At 40.3% G+C, this 14,838-nt stretch overlaps 1 protein-coding gene across 4 annotated transcripts in view; it reads right to left on the bottom strand.

Moving 5' to 3' along the window:
• Positions 1–14,838, bottom strand: part of inf2 (inverted formin 2) — a 38,598-nt gene that overhangs the window by 8,925 nt on the left and 14,835 nt on the right. For 3 of the 4 annotated variants that reach the window (XM_057859728.1, XM_057859727.1, XM_057859726.1), the window contains exons 3-17: positions 13,276–13,391; positions 12,991–13,150; positions 11,147–11,180; positions 10,892–11,033; positions 10,670–10,802; positions 9,892–10,494; positions 5,168–5,313; positions 5,026–5,087; positions 4,820–4,922; positions 4,634–4,719; positions 4,355–4,455; positions 4,211–4,281; positions 4,034–4,141; positions 3,902–3,972; positions 3,693–3,813 (exon numbers count right to left, since the gene is read on the bottom strand). In XM_057859728.1, the coding sequence (XP_057715711.1) occupies positions 3,693–3,813; positions 3,902–3,972; positions 4,034–4,141; positions 4,211–4,281; positions 4,355–4,455; positions 4,634–4,719; positions 4,820–4,922; positions 5,026–5,087; positions 5,168–5,313; positions 9,892–10,494; positions 10,670–10,802; positions 10,892–11,033; positions 11,147–11,180; positions 12,991–13,150; positions 13,276–13,391 (2,057 nt within the window). Of the gene's footprint in view, positions 1–3,692; positions 3,814–3,901; positions 3,973–4,033; positions 4,142–4,210; positions 4,282–4,354; positions 4,456–4,633; positions 4,720–4,819; positions 4,923–5,025; positions 5,088–5,167; positions 5,314–9,891; positions 10,495–10,669; positions 10,803–10,891; positions 11,034–11,142; positions 11,181–12,990; positions 13,151–13,275; positions 13,392–14,838 lie in introns of those variants that run through there. The other variant, XM_057859729.1, reaches the window with a different exon arrangement.

Raw genomic sequence — 14,838 nt, 5'->3', positions numbered from 1 at the left:
AACAAGTATTTGATACACTGCCGATTTTGCTGGTTTTCCCACTTGCAAGCCATGTAAAGGTCTGTAATTTGTATCATAAGTTCTCTTCAACTGTGAGGGACGGAATCTAATACAAAAACCCAGAAAATCATTGTATAATTTTTAAATAATAAATTTGTATTTAACTACAGTGTTTGATACATTACCAACTAGTTCTTTTTTAAGAACCCCTCTTGCTCTCCACTCATTACCGGAAGTAACTGCACCTGTTTGAACTTGTTACCTGTATAAAAGACACCTGCTCACATGCTCAAACAAACTGACTCCAACCTCTCCACAATGGCCAAGACCAAAGAGCCGTGTAAGGACATCAGGGATAAAATAATAGACCTGCACAAGGCTGGGATGGGCTACAGGAAAATAAGCAAGCAGGTAACAACTGTTGGAGCGATTATTAGAAAATGGAAGAAGTTCAGGTTGACGGTCAATCTGCCTCGTTCTGGGGCTCCATGCAAGATCTCACCTTGTGAGGCATCACTGATCATGAGGAAGGTGAGGGATCAGCCCAGAACTACACGGCAGCACCTGGTCAATGACCTGAAGAGAGCTGGAACCAGTCTCGAAGAAAACCATCGGAAACACATTACGGGTCATGGATTAAAATCCTACAGCACACGCAAGGTCCCGCTGCTGAAGCCAGTGCATGTCCAGACACATCTGAGGTTTGCCACCGACGATCTGGATGATCCAGAGGAGCATTGGGAGAAGGTCATGTGGTCGGATGAGACCAAAATTGAACTTTTTGGTCTAAACTAGGCTTGTCGTGTTAGGAGGAAAAAGAAGGATGAGTACAACCCCAAGAACACCATCCCAACCGTGAAACATGGAGGAGGAAACATTTTTTGGGGCTGCTTCTCTGCCAAGGGTACAGGACGACTGCACTGTATTGAGGGGAGGATGGATGGGGCTATGTATCGCCAGATCTTGGCTGACAACCTCCTTCCTTCAGTGAGAGCCCTGAAGATGGGTCGTGGCTGGGTCTTCCAGCATGACACCGACCCAAAGCACACAGCCAAGGCAACTAAAGAGTGGCTCCGTAAGAAGCATCTTAAGGTCCTGGAGTGGCCTAGCCAGTCACCAGATCTGAACCCGATAGAAAATCTATGGAGGGAGCTGAAAGTCCGTGTTGCCCGCAGCAGCCCAGAAACCTGAAGGCTCTGGAGAAGATCTGCATGGAGGAGTGGGCCAAAATCCCTGCTGAAGTGTGTGCAAACCTTGTCAAGGACTACAGGGAACGTTTGGTAATAGCAAACAAAAGGTTTCTGTACCAAATATTAAGTTTGATTTTCGTGATGTATCAAATACTTATTTCATGCAATTAAATGCAAATTTATTATTTAAAAATCATACAACGTGATTTTCTGGATTTTTGAATTCGATTCCGTCCCTCACAGTTGAAGAGAACTTATGATACAAATTACAGACCTCTACATGCTTTGCAAGTGGGAAAACCAGCAAAATCGGCAGTGTATCAAATACTTGTTCTCCCCACTGTAAATTACGAGTGTGAACGATCGAAAAAACGGACATAAAAACACATTTAACACCACTATTCCGCCATCTAGCATTGAAAGAAATGTTCACGATCTATGTGCAGGGCCTTTAATTCACTTCACAAGGCACAATCATGTAATTGAAGGAGTTGACATATTAACCCGTAAATGCAGAACCGGAAATAAACGCTTGAGGAGTTTCCAAAATAATAGTGCCGCTCTAAATGGACAGTAAATGAATTAAATGGCAAAATTATTAAACAACTGGATTTCTTTACAGAAAAAATACATATGGCAGAAAACACATACAATGCTGAAAAAGCAGTTTCTGCTCTTGCACCCCTCTTTAAGATAAACTGCTGTATTTTAAGCCAAACGAACTTTTGCGTTTGATAGAATATGTTTATATGCTGCCACAGCAGTTTCATGGCGCATTAAGCCCCTGAAGTATTTAATTTGTCCATTTTACCCTGGATACCCCCGTTTACAGACACCGCGCAATAGCTTTTGTTTCAATCCAGCCATAAAAAGGTAATTATATAATTTGAAAGCTCTATCATTTTTAGCTTAAAATCATTTATTGATGTCTAATATTTAGTTAAGAAAATGACAAATTATTCACTTGCATATTTTAAACTTTCAAACAAATTAAGTCACAATAAGAATAGTGTCTGTAAATAGGTCACGGATAGCTACCTCATAACTATTGGTTAACTGCATTTTTTGTTACCGTCGCATTTTCCACGATATTTTAGAATATATATTAAATAATCGATCCAAAGGAAAAAAAAATAAAAGTTTAAAAGGGTAAAAATTTGAAAAAAAATCTCCGATTTCTGCATTGCGACCCTTATTACCGTGTTTCACCCATAAAATCCCCCAAAAGTCCGCCTGTGGCCATTCACAGCTGTGTCTTGATATTCGGTGAGACATGCTACACTGAGTTTTTGGATCGAAACAAGGTAAGTACGCGATAATATCTCGTTAAAATAATGGTGTCTTTCATTGTGCTCTCACCTCCAGTTACCAGAAAGCCACAAAAAGACATACTAGTACATTGCAGTTGAACGCTAGTGCGAGAATTATGGACACAGCAGGCTAACTGACTCGGGTGTTGACCTTTATCTTTTCGACCCTCGTTGCCCTTTAGATTGCTTATTATGGGATGATATCGATGTATTAGATACATAAGTTGCTTAAATCATAAAGCCTAGGTCCTAGGCTTCAAGGCTAAATATAATGGATAGTGTTATGTACTCACTTTTGTATGTTTCCTTTATGCATATGGAGCATTTTATTCTCAGTATCTCGAATTCACATTCTTTAATAATAATTGAAAAAATATTTTCAAAGCCCACTGCAAAAAATAAAATATCATGGTATTGGAATTTAACACCTAAAAATGTTTTTTTTTTTTTACACAGAATAAAATCAAGCCAAATCAAAAACTGTATGCCGTAAAGTTATCATTAATATACAGCCAACTCCCTGTTTAGCCATGTTTATTTAGAAAATAAAACAGGGCTACATTAAATTTACATTTACTTATACACCAATTTCCTTTATTATTGTACATCAACCCACATGTCGTAGTGCATGCATATCGATTATCAAAGACTTGAGTAGACACGGGGGGGTCATCTTGAAATGTTACTCATTATGTACCAGGATGGGTGTCCAAAACCTTTTTTTAAATGAGAAACTAAAATTTCAAAGGTCTCAAAATTTTTTCACTCACCTGATTATACCTACTTTTAAGGTGTCAAAAAATGCCCCGTTCAAAAATTTTTCTTCCCCCATAAAATAGAGATTTTAAGCTTTCAAATGATGTATCACACATGCATCTCGGACAACTGTGAAATTTGGCCAAATTGGGGGTCTCAGAGCAGAACTTCGAGTCACCTGAGTGTTTTCCGCCATATACATGATCAAACTACGTCAAATATTCAATTAAAAAAAAGATTCTTTGCACAGTAAGAATCAGTCAACCGCCATTGTCCTTCAATACCATTCATGGCGCTCGTGCAGTCAATGGTGAGTTAACTGTTGCAGTTAGAGTAACTTTTTTTCCTGTTATTTAAATTGATGTACTTTTACTTCTTTTGTATGCTACAATACTGTTTCATATCTGAGTCATTTTAAAATGAATCAGGGCCTCACCTCAAGAACTGTTGAGTATTGTTCCTTCACTTCTTCCACAGACTTGGACACTTTTTTGGATGCCTCATTCAGTCGTTTAAGTAAGGCGTTGGCTTCGGACTGGAGAGAATCCAGATTCACTCTGTGGTATGAGGAATGTTTGGTATTACAAAATATTTTGCACATAGTATGGGGGGCGGGAATGCCAAAATGTGGACGATAAGATATACCCTGCAGCTTTTTGGCAGACTTCAATGTCCTCTGGTAATGCCAATAGCTCTGGGTGGTTCACTTCAGCTTCCTTTCAAACAAGTATGATGAGTTAAAGAAATTTTTGTTTTAATTCAAAAAGGTTTGTGTACCTCTAAGATGTGATGAAGCAGAGTAATGCGGCTCTTGTTGGCTTTTGTCTCTGCAAGCTTGAGAAGTGAGCTGATCTTGAAACCCTCAGCATTTCCTGTGTGGCTTCCCTAGAAGGAAAGCGATGCAGGCGATTTTAAAAACTATCAGCAGGGATGAAACAGATTTCCGGCTCTTACGTAGTTGAGGAAATTGCCCACGTCGAGGATGAGCCTGCAAAAACTGGGAATGAGTGTGCTTGTCCTGAGAGCTGTGAGCACAGGTAAATAATTAGTTTCACTGAACCTAGATGACAGGGTTATTTTCACACAAGGTTTACTTACAGTGACAGGCCTCCTCCAGCAGCTTGACTTTAGGTTGGAGCATGTCCAACACTGATGCAGTTTCTTCACACAACAACATACACTCAATCCTCAGGTGATAACTGAAAACAGACAACAAATTACGAAATGGTAGATATTAAATTGTACGAGTTGAAGGTCACATATTAATGCAGTTAAATTAAAAGCCCAACAAATGCCACCACAAAATTCGTCTTTCTCTGGCCAATTTCACTCTAAGTCATCAACCAGGCAGCTGTAACAGTTGGGAAATGATATTACCAATGGACAGTGAGGAGCGATGTGAAGAAACGGTCGACATTTGCCAGCTTTTCTTTTTCTCCTTGGAAAGACTTCAAGTTTTCAATCTAAATGACAGAGGCAACATCACGACTTGGACATTGCATTTAATCTTCTGAGTGGGCCCTTGAATGACAGCTTTAAGACACTGCGTAGGTATTGACAAACCTCATGTTTTTCTGGCAGGAGCTTCAGTAGCTGTTTTAGCACCTCTACATCAAACCTGCTTCTGTCACCTTTTCGAATCATCGCCACAAAGTCCTCGTTTGAGCTGGACATAGAACATTTGGAATATTTTGATGGACACGATAATAAGCAATCTGTTATGAGCCAATATAAAAGCTATACAAAATAAATGAAGTGTCAAGTCTCACCATTTAAACTGCTTGAGGAATATGTTTAGATTCAAGTTTTTCTTGGGATCAATGAAAGAAATCTAAAGCAAATAGGTAATTAGCCTTAAAATATCTGATATTTGTTCTTAGTGCTTCAGTGTCTAGTGTTGACCGTGCGCACCTCTTTAGGCTCCTTCTTGACAGGAGCAGCTGCCCCTTTTTCTTTTTGCTCAGTCACCGGGAGACAGAACAGCTGCTCGATACTGCTATAGTCCGGCTCGTGGGGAGAAGGCTCGTTCTGAACTGAAGACCACATTGAGTGACCATCTGTGTGTGGAAGAGGAAAGGAGAATCCATCATTAGATAGACCTCAGTATTGACTCATTGGCTGCCATTGACGGCAATATACGTCCAAACCATTTGATTTGATTCAACATTTACTAGTGACAAACATTTACATTTAAGGCTACGTCTACACTAGGATGGATAATGGCCTAAAAAGTGTAATTAGTTGGATTATACGGCATGTCGGCTACACTAGTATGCCTATTATCCGTATAAGTTGTCAGACGGATAATGTAGGCATGCAATATTACTTGCTGCTTAATATGGACTGCTGTCTCCATACAACAATCGGATACTAAGGAAGTGACGTCATGCAGTCGCCATTTTTAGTGCGGCATGACGGCATCGTGAACAATGGAAGCGGACGTGGCATTCCTGCTCTTTTCTTTTCCACACATTTTTCTTGAATATTCAAACTACGTCTCAATAATATGCTTCAATTCAGTGCCCATTTGTGGTCCTCCCATCGCGGATGATGCGGAGATGAGGGTTTTTACAGAGCTCGTCTCCAGCGTTGTCTACGATCTGCTACCTGCGGGGCTGGCTCCTCCCAACTCAATGCCGACCGAACATGAGTATATAAAAATGCGTAGTGGAAAATTAAACCCGGAAAAGTGACCTGTGTTGTACCCCCAGTCAAAGAGGCGCGCGATCAGTTTTTTTTTCCCCCATGACATTTCTGCCTGTCAAAACTGTCGCCACTTCCAGGATCGCCACTGTTATGCACAAATACTCCTGGTTGCGGCTTCCAGGAAATATACACAGCGCCACACCATATGCTCCTATTTGTTATTTTCCAAGTGGTGTGAGCACAACTGAGCATCGATTGTAACATCCCAAGTAACGATGTCAGGCTTTCGTTGTTTTCTAAAGATTTACACTACCATTCAAAAGTTTGGGGTCAAAGCGACCCCAAACTTTTGAACAGTAGTGTATTTCTATCACAACTCGGTGACTGCTCATAAAAACCGAGCATGCTCTCCCTTCACTCTCACTCCTGCGTGATGCGTTCACGAAAAAAAGCAGTGATCACAAAATAATGACAGTCTAGAAGGTGTAGTAATTTCGAAATTTGCCGCCGGCAAGTAATGAGTTTCCGGTTCAGAGGTAAACCGCGCAAGCGACGACGTAACATACGAGGCTGCACCTTTCTACGCATGCGTAGTTTGTGGAAATCAAGGCCTACCTTGCAGAACCGGGGGTACTTACTTTAAACGTACTGTAAGTGTGGACAGTTATAAAAATAGTCGGCAAAATACCCTGGAGAAAATATGTCCTTGTGTAGACGTAAATTCAGTCGAAGGATGAAATGAGTCACGATTTAATGTATATCATTATCAAAGGCACTGGAAGAATTAATCGGTATCTTTCGAATTGAATGAATCCTTTTGTTGGGGAGGAAAACATTGTAAAATTTTATGTTAGTCCCCATCCATTTTAATAATGCAGCAAATTACAGCAAATTCAAGAGGAACGCAGACTACACACCTCTGAACCAGTTGCCAGTATTTCACAGAGATGTGACAAGACAGTCACTCACACCATCCCCAAGTGAGAACCAAACCTACGCTGCCTGAATGGAATCCTAGATGTCTTAACCACTATACAGAAACCGGTCTTTTTGTTCCAAGAACAAGAACCAAGTAGGGTGAGGCAGCATTTAGTTATTATGCTCCTCACCTCTGGAAGAGGTTACCTGAAGGTCTGAAGTGTGCTCAAACTGTTTGCTCCTTTAAATCGGGGCTAAAAACGCTTTTGTTTATCACAGCATATCCATACTGTCTACATACTTCAAATTTCAAGCTACAGTGGGGTAAATAAGTATTTAGTCAACCACGAATTGTGCAAGTTCTCCCACTTGAAAATATTAGAAAGGCCTGTAATTGTCAACATAGGTAAACCTCAACCATGAGAGAGAATGTGGGGGAAAAACCCGCAGAAAATCACATAGTTTGAATTTTAAAGAATTTATTTGCAAATCATGGTGGAAAATAAGTATTTGGTCAACACCAAAAGTTCATTTCAATACTTTGTTATGCACTCTTTGTTGGCCATAACTGAGGCCAAACGTTTTCTGTAACTCTTCATAAGCTTTTCACACACTGTTGCTGGTATTTTGACCCATTCCTCTATGCAGAGTTCCTCTAGAATAGTGATGTTTTGGGGCTGTCGTTGGGCAACACAGACTTTCAACTCCCTCCTCACCCCGTGGCATCAAAATGATAACAAGAACGGTGAGCAAAAATCCCAGAACCACACGGGGGGACCTAGTGAATGACCTACAGAGAGCTGGGACCACAGAAACAAAGGCTACTATCAGTAACACAATGCGCTGCCAGGGTCTCAAATCCTGCACTGCCAGACATGTCCCCCTGCTGAAGAAAGTACACGTCCAGGCCCGTCTGCGGTTCGCTAGACAGCATTTGGATGATCCAGAAGAGGACTAGGGGAATGTGTTATGGTCATATGAAACCAAAATAGAACTTTTTGGTAGAAACACAGGTTCTCGTGTTTGGAGGAAAAAGAATACTGATTTGCACCATACTCACTGTGAAGCACGGGGGTGGAAACATGCTTTGGGGCGTTTTTTTCTGCAAAGGGACCAGGACGACTGATCTGTGTAAAGAATGGATGGGGCCATGTATCGAGAGATTTTGAATGAAAATCTCCTTCCATCAGCAAGGGCAGTGAAGATGAGACATGGCTGGGTCTTTCAGCTTGACAATGATCCCAAACAGACAGCCAGGGCAACAAAGGAGTGGCTTCGTAAGAAGCATTTCAAGGTCCAGGAGTGGCCTAGCCAGTCTCCAGATCTCAACCCCATAGAAAATCTGTGGAGGGAGTTGAAAGTCCATGTTGCCCAACGACAGCCCCAAAACATCACTGCTCTAGAGGAGCTCTGCGTGGAGGAATGGGTCAAAATACCAGCAACAGTGTGTGAAAAGCTTATGAAGAGTTACAGAAAACGTTTGAGCCTCTGTTATTGCCAACAAAGGGTACATAACAAAGTATTGAGATGAATGATGAGTTATGAATGAGTTATTTTCCACCATGATTTGAAAAGAAATTCTTTAAAAAAAAAAATCAAACAATGTGATTTTCTGGGGGTTTTTGCCCCACATTCTGTCTCTCATGGTTGAGGTTTACCCATGTTGAAAATTACAGGCCTCTCTAATATTTTCAAGTGGGAGAACTTGCACAATTAGTGGTTGACTAAATACTTATTTGCCCCACTGTCCTTGCTTTTTATTCATTTTCTGCTTTATTACCATTTCTGATTTAAATTTTTTTGAATTTTATTTTACATAATATATAATTTTATTTCTTTCAATTGTCCGTTTTAAGTCTTGATTGAATGTGATTTTTACAAATCATTTTATCTCTTCTCGTGGATCTTCATGTGATGTAAAGCACTTTGAATTACCTTGTGTTGAATTGTGCTATACTAATAAACTTGTCTTGCTAGTGGTACCTCTACTAATGAACGTCTCTACATACAGAATTTCCAGGTTAAGACATGTCTCATTGGGAAAGTATTGCCTCGTTACGAGACAAATTTCAGGATACGACAGGCAAAAATACAGTATGGCTGGTACTCTCAGCTCCCAGACTTTACTGAAGGTAACATACTTATAGCTGCTGTGCTATTGCCTACCATTATTATCCAATTGGCCAAGAGGGACCTCTACTGTATGTGTATATCCCAGCATCCTCTTCATTAGCCCTTCATGTTTCGACAGTACATGTTTATTAACTTAAAATCAGAGTCTGACTTCATGTTTATTGTGCAATAATCTAATTGTGACATTTTTATGCATTATGAAAGATTTATGTCTGAATTTGGGGGGACTTGGAACGGATTAGGGCATTTACATGTAAAACGCGTCTCTACTTACAGAAGTTATGAAAGTACTTACAGAACCAATTAGTTTTGTTAGCAGAGGTACCACTGTACTTTTAGTAACTCCTGACTAGTTTTATTTAGTATATAATGCAAATAGGTTTAGGTGGAGACAACTGATTTGCTGTGGCGACCCCTGAAGGGAAAAGCCGAAAGTAGCAAATACAACTTAAAACATGGTCATTTTCATGCCACAGAACAGTCCATAAACAAGATGTCTCAAATTTCAATGTTGATTCTTTACGATCTCAATGAATTAAATTTGAATGATTATATTTTCATTTAGATACGTCCATAGAGTCAATAAGATTGTATGCCAACTCGAGTTTGAGGACGGTTGAAGCTGAAGATAAAAATTTGCACAATAAACTATGCCTGCATATGGAATACAAAAAATGTTCAAACCACTGCATTACCTACAAAAGATTTAAAACATGCTCCATTGAGTGATGACATTCCAATATCTTTAACTGGTTGCTGAAAACGTTGGTTTCGTACCAATTGCAGGACCAATTTGACAATCTAACAGAGTCTACAAAAAAAATTGTACAAAAGTTAGAAAAAAACAAATCAGCATTAAAAGTTTGAATACCTAAATTTAAACGAAATGTTCAAGACTTGAAAGAAAGCCCATTACCATCTATACAAATAATGCTCACCATGAACAGATCTCAGTTTCTGCCAGTTGAGCTTTTTCATCCTCAGAGTGGGACATCGCCTCAATTTTGCAGGTGTGCTGCATCCCAGAGTATAGCTGCTCTGAGCCACTATCATACCTGGGGAGGGAGTGGCTGGTGGTGGCGGTGGCATGCCAGGTAAGGCAGGTGGCGGTGGTGGTCCATTACTCGTACCTGGCAGAGGGGGAGGAGGTGGTGGCGGGGCCATGCCAGGACTGAAAGGTAATGGAGGTGGTGGGGGTGGAGGCATCATTCCTGGTAAAGGAGGGGGTGGTGGAGGTCCACCAAATCCACCAGGAAGTGGAGGAGGGGGTGGTGGTGGTGGGCACTGAGGAGAAACTTGGGACCCCGTCATATTTGGAGGAAGGGGTGGTGCTGGTGGTGGTGGCGGAGGAAGAGGGGAAGCAGCTAAGAGGGACTTCTGAGATGAGGTGGAGCATTTCTCAAGCTGATTTTGGTCTAGCTGACCCGTCTGCGAAGCCTTGTCCACGCCGACATACTGGCCATCCACTTGATCGCCCTCGGAGCGCTTGCCCTTGAAGAACACCAGACGCTCCATGATCTTCTCAAACGACCCTATCTGAGCTGGAGTACAACATGTAAAAAAAAAAAAAAATTACTTGCTGAAAAATAAAAAACAGCAGCGTCCACCTCATCACTATTTTCCAATTGCATCAAACATTAATACGAAGCAGCCATTAGCAGAACATTGAGAACCACACGAAGTAATAATGAATGCACCATAAAGGTGCCGACTCACAGTCCTGTGCCAACAGTATGGCTCTGTTAGCGATGGCCTCTAGAGCTAGCCAGATATCAGAGCGATTTGGCCCCAGCAGGAGCAGCGTCTGCAGGATTGACAACAGCTGTAAAGAAGCCGGGGAGCTGCTCACCTATCACACAATAACAAGAAGATTATATCACTTTATTTTATGATACACCAGGTAAGTGGAAATACATCAACGAAGCACACAGCTCTTACCTTGTTGAAGAGAGTTGAAAAGACCTCCTGGTGATTGCTCATATCGATCCCGCCGTATACTCGCAAAAGCTCCTCCTCATCTTCAGCCATTGCTTCTTCAAAAGATTCACATTGAATAATCAAGTCTTCATCCTCCTGTTCTCTGCATGCCACAAACAAAAACAGATCACTACTGGGTTCACCACTTTACAATCAAATGCCATTTTATCTCTACAAAACGGTGAGGAAAAGGTGAACAACGGGCCACATGCTCACCTTAATTTTGGGAGAATGTCAAGAACCTGAAGCCCTACAGAACAACAAAATACACATAAGTGCTACATCATTGACTTTTTTTGTTTACAAATTATGTGTGTCTTCAAATGTGAAATGCAATGAGTGGTACATGATAGTTTAGAAGCAAAAGTAGGAACTCACAGGTGAGCAATCATAAAAGAGGTGTGGCCAATCAAATTGGTGATTGGACCAATTGGATGAGAGCTGTTGCCTCTAGTCTCTATAAAGACTCACATAATGTTTAATTTTTTGTGTGTGTAAGGACTTAAGAATTGTTTACTGCAATTTGACAATGATTGACATCTAATTAATTCAAACGGGGAGGACTTGCTGTGAATGGTCATCTGTCAGTGCCATTGACAGCGCTAGACGTCCAAACCATTTTGACTGGGAGGGCTTGCAGCCAGCCTCTCCCAGTCTGAATGGATTGGACATTTATCAAAGAAAGCAGTCTTGCAGGACTTCCAGAGTTCATGAAGATTCTTTGGTTATATCTTTAAAACATCCTCCCTTATCTTACCCCAGGCATGCTTAATAGTGTTCATGTCTGGTGCCTGGGCTGGCCAGTCCTTGAGCCTTCTTTGCCTTCAAGAACTTTGATGTAGAGGCTGAAGTATGAGAGGGAGTACCATCCCGGTGAAGAATTTGCCCTCTCTTGTGGTTTGAAACGTATTGGGCAGCAAGAATTTCTTGATACTTCAGGCTGTTCATGTTCCCGCCAACTCTACAGATCTTACACACACCCCCATACCAGATGTAACTCCAATCATGATTTTTCCTTCACCAAACCTGACTGTTTACTGGGAAAACAGGTCTTCTGCAGTATTTACGGTGGTTGAGATGCAGTTCAATGGATGATTCATCAGAAAAATCAACTTTCTGCCACTTTTCCACTGTCCATCGTTTCTGCAAGCTGTGGGCCTTGGCAAAGGGAGGGTGTGCGAGAGATCTGCAGAGTGGGTGGCAACATCAACAGCCTGAAGTATCAAAATAATTCTTGCTGCCCATTACCTTGTAAACCACAGAAGAGGGCAAATTCATCAGTATAATGGTGTTCCCTCTCATACTTCAGTTTCTCCATTAAAGTTCCTGAAGGCTAAGAAGGTTAAGGTGCTCCAGGACTGGCCAGCTCAGTCATCAGACATTATTGAGCATGTCTACTGTAGGTTAAGATGAAGGAGGAGATTTTGAAAATTAAACCAAAGAATCTTGATGAACTCTGGGAGTCCTTGCAGATGTTTTTTTTTTTTTTTTTTTTTTTTGCCATTCCAAACAACTTTATCAATAAGTTATTTGAGTCATTATCAAGACACATGGATGCAGTAGTCCAAGCTCATAGGAGACACACACGATATTATTTTTTCCCCCCAAGACACCTTGACTTTATATTCTGATCTTAGTGTAGCATATTTGTGTTTTCAAAATAATTAATGGAAGAAACTATACTTTATTTTTGTATGCGACAAGACTTTTATCCTTGCAAAAACAGATGTTATGGGCTTTACCAAGCTCTGAACGTCACAGTACTTTTTGACGGTTTCATTTGGCACCCAGTTATTAATGTGAAAGCCTTTGATATTAAAAGAAATACATTTATTTGCCATTTTAAGTCACTATGTCCTGATGCAGCAAGACTTTTGTCAGGGACTGCATATACATTTTGTCACATGAAATGTAGCCTTTCAACCTATTTTTAGACATACTTTCAATACAGCTACATTAGTTCCTGTTTTGTGCTTTGTTTTTGATGTAAATGCTGTGACATCTCACAGAGGAGTGACCTTTAATTGGGCACTGATTGTTTTTCGGCTGCCTGAACCTACCGATAAACTCCTTCCTTGTCTTATCTCTCTGCCTCAGGTCATCAGAGCCGAAGATGAGAGCGTTGATGACGCTGAGGAGCGTGACCATGTAAGGAACGTTGTCTGTGGCCTGCAACTCATTCATGATCACGCTGAAGCGATAGTGATGCATCTTCACACCCTGACGAACAAATCACGGTGGAATTGATCAACCTATTGACTATGAGGTAATGATTGTGAATAAAACTCACCGCAAGAGGGCAGTGTTTTTTATTACGTTATTTTGAGTTGTATAGTTTGACTTGCCTTGTAGTGGTCCAGAGCATCCAGAGCAAGGTGATGACCATCTGTTGAGAACATGCTGAGGGCTGCAAGTAGATCAAACACCTGCTTCTTCACCATGATGTTGGAGGTATCCAGGGCTGCGTATATCGTGAGCACAAGCATTAAACACATAACACATGCAAAACGTCCTACAGAGCTACCTTTTTGTGTGAAGACCCTCAATATAACTCAACTGTCTTTAGGCAGTATGAACTTTGTTCTCTGAGGATGTGGCAGCAGATAAACATGTTTGTGTTTCTAATCCCAAAAATTCCAATACATATGGGGAAATTACACGTAGTCTTTCGTAATTCACTTGTGTGGAATGTTGCAAACATCATAAATGTTTAGAAAGAATACACGACTCATGGAAAGTTAGGTATATTAACCTCTTTTTAAAGAAATTCCAGGATGATACCAACCCCTTTACAGATTAATTTTCGTTTGATTCACGGTAAATCTAGAAAAGCACATGTTCAAATGTTCAATGTTTCAGTACTTTCTGAACCACTTGCTATTCTTAAACAAAAAACATCAAAAAAAAAAATATATATATATTTTTTTTTCGGGGTAACTTTCAATGTTCAAACTTTCAATTTTTAAACCTTCGCAATTTAGAATATAGCCTATAGTAACCTTTCCTCTGAAATCCCAGTACTTCGTACTTCTTATGAGGTTTTAAAGTACAGTATTTTTCGGCCTACAAGTCACAGTTTTTTTCATAGTTTGTCTGGGGGTGCGACTTATATTTTGGAGCGACTTATGTGTGAAATTATTAAAGCATTATGATATCATTTCACATGTTATTTTGGTGTTTTGGAGTGACACTGATGGTTTGGTAAACTTGTTAGCTTGTTCTTTATGCTATAGTTATCTGAATAACTCTTAATAGCTATGTTACGTTAAAATACCGGCCACGTTCGCATTTCGTTGTTCATGCATCATGTAACATTATCATACTGAACACTTATTCAGCATGTTGTTTTTTATTGAATTTTTATTTTAAATTGCCTTTCAAGATGACATCTGTTCTATGTGTTGGATTTTATCAAGTAAATTTCCCACAAAAATGTGACTTATCCTCCGGCGCAACCTATATGTTTCTTTTCCCTCTTCATTGTGCATTTTTGGGCTGGTGCGACTTATACTTAGGTGCGATTTATAGTCCGAAAAATATGGTACTGTATGCGAATACCACACACAGCCATGTGAAAAAAATAGGAGACCCTATGGAAGCCTGTGCGTTTTGTAATATATTTGGTCATATGTATATTTAATATCAATTTTAACAATCTTGAGAGATTCAAGTGTCAATATCAATTTTAACAGTCTTGAGAGTTTTAACTGTTGAAGTGAGAGAAAACACCATGGTTAGATCAAAGGAGCTGTCTGAGGCCTTCAGAAAGAAGATTGTAGATACTTATGAGTCTCGTAAGGGATTTCAAAAGATCTCAAAAGAATATAAATCAGCCATTCCACTGTCCAGAAAATAATCTACAAGTGGAGGACATTCAAAACAACGGCCAACATGCCCAGGTCTGGCCG

Source organism: Corythoichthys intestinalis, chromosome 15 (genome assembly GCF_030265065.1).
Source record: "Corythoichthys intestinalis isolate RoL2023-P3 chromosome 15, ASM3026506v1, whole genome shotgun sequence".
In the NCBI taxonomy this organism is placed as follows: domain Eukaryota; kingdom Metazoa; phylum Chordata; class Actinopteri; order Syngnathiformes; family Syngnathidae; genus Corythoichthys; species Corythoichthys intestinalis.
Note: the sequence above shows the minus strand (reverse complement) of the source record. Positions and strands in the feature narration are given on the sequence as shown.